The sequence below is a fragment of the Octopus bimaculoides genome, chromosome 3, assembly GCF_001194135.2.
Source record: "Octopus bimaculoides isolate UCB-OBI-ISO-001 chromosome 3, ASM119413v2, whole genome shotgun sequence".
Classification (NCBI taxonomy): Eukaryota; Metazoa; Mollusca; class Cephalopoda; order Octopoda; family Octopodidae; genus Octopus; species Octopus bimaculoides.
Window position 1 is genome coordinate 43,277,564 of NC_068983.1, and position 2,669 is coordinate 43,280,232.

Here is a 2,669-nt window from a genome sequence, read left to right on the forward strand (position 1 = left end):
ATATATATATATATATATATATATATATGTGTGTGTGTGTGTGTGTGTGTGTGTGTGAGTGTGTGTGTGCGTGAATGTTTGTGTGTCTGTCTTTTTCCCCCCAACATCGCTTGACAACCGATGCTGGTGTGTTTACGTCCCCGTAACTTAGCGTTTCGGCAAAAGAGACCGATAGGATAAGTACTAGACTTACAAAGAATAAGTCCTGGGGTCGATTTGCTTGACTAAAGGCGGTGCTCCAGCATGGCCACAGTCAAATGACTGAAACAAGTAAAAGAGAAAGAGAAACGGGATAGATTCACTCCAGCATTGAACCAAATAAATATTGTCTTGTGAATATATTTTACATAATTACATATTCAGGACGCAGGCTTGGCTGTGTGGTAAGTTTTCTTCCTAACCCCATGGTTCCGAGTTCAGTCTCACTTGAGGCACCTTGGGCAAGTGTCTTTTACTGTAGCTTCTGACTAACCAACGCCTTGTGAGTGGATTTGATAGATGGAAACTGAAAGAAACCTGTCGCACATGCTCGCGCGCGCGTGTGTATCTTTATGCCTGTATTTGTTCCCCACCACCGCTTGCCAACCGGTATTGGTGTGTTTCCATCCTCGTAACTTAGCAGTTCGGCAAAAGAAACCGATAAGACTAAAAAAAAAACATTAATTACTGAGGTCAATTCGTTCGACTAAAATTCCCCCAAGACGATGCCGTAGCATGGCCGCCGTCTAATGACTAATACAAGTAAGACATTAAAAAATGATAAAGGATTCTACATTTACAAAAAGGAAAATGGTCATTAAATATTCTCTTTTGAAACGTTGTTGCCTTGTTTCTTGGCAAAATTTAAATGACGTTTAAAGAGAATGACTTTCCCCAGACAATAAAAATTTGTAAATAATATTCTTGTTAACATGGTTTTGCATTTATTATTGCCTATTAAGTTTACGGTCGTAAAAGGAAGGCCCGCACTTTTAAACTATAGAATAAAATGTACTTACCAAAAGCTAGGCTAACAAAAATTCTACCAGGTAAAGTGTAATATACTCCAGTTGTCTGAAGAATCGAACCAATGATATGCAGGGCACCAGATAACAAAATAGTTTTCTTTCGTCCAATTTTGTCCGACAATTGGCCACAGACGATAGAACCAAGCATAGCTGCTCCGCTCGTAACACCTACTAAACGTTCTTTCCAACGTATTTCGCCAGGGAAATCTTTCTTTAACAGCAGGTAACCTGACACGGTCAACATCTGATAGCCCATCAGGAATGAGTAACATAAACAGCACAGCATCAAGCCAACATACCGTGAAGTTATTTTTGGTTCGTTTGTTTCTGTTTTCCGGGGATCGTTCGGTTGTTCACTAAACTCCTGTGACTTCGATACCAGCTCCATAGGGTCTGTCTTGGCTGTGTCTTTTTCGTACGAAGAACGAGTCATTTCATCAACAAGCGTCATAATGTTTACACTTCTACTGCTAGATGTGTTGTTTGAGTAACTGATTCTCAGCAGCAGTTTTTATATTCAAACGCTGAAAGAAGAACAAAAATAGACTCACAATTTATTTTAGACTAATAGCACATGCAGAACATAGAGATAAAGAAAATAATAATAAGAAGAAGAAGAGTAATAGGGAGAGCGAGAGAGAACGATGAGAGAAGGTGAGACATATAGAAGAGGAGCGACAGAGTCAGAGTTGAAGGAGGGGAAAGAAAGAAAGAGAGAAAGAAAGGAAGAAAGAAAGAAAGGAAGAAAGAAAGAAAGCGAACAATAAAGAGAACAAATGAATGTAATCCACGTAAACAAATTTTGTAAAATGTGAGAAACATGTTTATTCGTTTTTTTAATTATCTATTGTTCTTGTCGTCGTTGTAGTGACGTCACCGTCGTGGTGGTTGTTTAATGAAGCTGCGATCACATATATTTCAGCCTTGACAATCCTTTCCTAGATTCGATGATGAGTATCTAGGACTACCCAAATGTGGTGTAACTTCTTCTCATTTTCTTTTGATAAAAAAACAAAAAAGATGGAGAATGGGTCTAGGGAGGGTAGTGGGGGCTCAAGGTTTTTATTTATTTATTTATTTATAAAGAAACGTTGCTCCCTTAACTTTCTGATGCATCGAATAACAAAGAAAACAAAATATGCCTGTGCGCGCGTGTGTTTGCGCGCGCTCATGTGAGCATGTGGTTGCGTGTATGTATGTATGTATGTATGTATGTATGTATGTGTGTAAGTATGTGTGTAAGTATATAGGTATGTGCATGTGTACTCTTTTACTTGTTTCAGTCATTTGACTGTGGCCATGCTGGAGCACCGCCTTTAGTCGAGCAAATCGACCCCAGGACTTATTCCTTGTAAGCCTAGTACTTATTCTATCGGTCGTTTTTGCCGAACCGCTAGGTTACGGGGACGTAAACACACCAGCATCGGTTGTCAAGCGATGTTGGGGGGGGGGGACAAACACAGACACACAAACATATACACACACATATACGACGGACTTCTTTCAGTTTCTGTCTACGAAATCCACTCACAAGGCTTTGGTCGACCCGAGGCTACAGTAGAAGACACTTGCCCAAGGTGCCACGCAGTGGGACTGAACCCGGAACCATGTGGTTCGTAAGCAAGCTACTTACCACACAGCCACTGTGTGTATCATTGGATA

The 2,669-nt window shown here is 40.3% G+C and overlaps 1 protein-coding gene across 2 annotated transcripts in view; it reads right to left on the bottom strand.

Moving 5' to 3' along the window:
• The window catches only part of LOC106874825 (proton myo-inositol cotransporter), a 101,587-nt gene that overhangs the window by 45,957 nt on the left and 52,961 nt on the right, over window positions 1-2,669 (bottom strand). For both annotated transcript variants that reach the window (XM_052966157.1, XM_052966156.1), the window contains exon 2: window positions 999-1,531. In XM_052966157.1, the coding sequence (XP_052822117.1) occupies window positions 999-1,458 (460 nt within the window). In that variant the 5' untranslated portion in view covers window positions 1,459-1,531. The remainder of the gene's footprint in view (window positions 1-998; window positions 1,532-2,669) is intronic.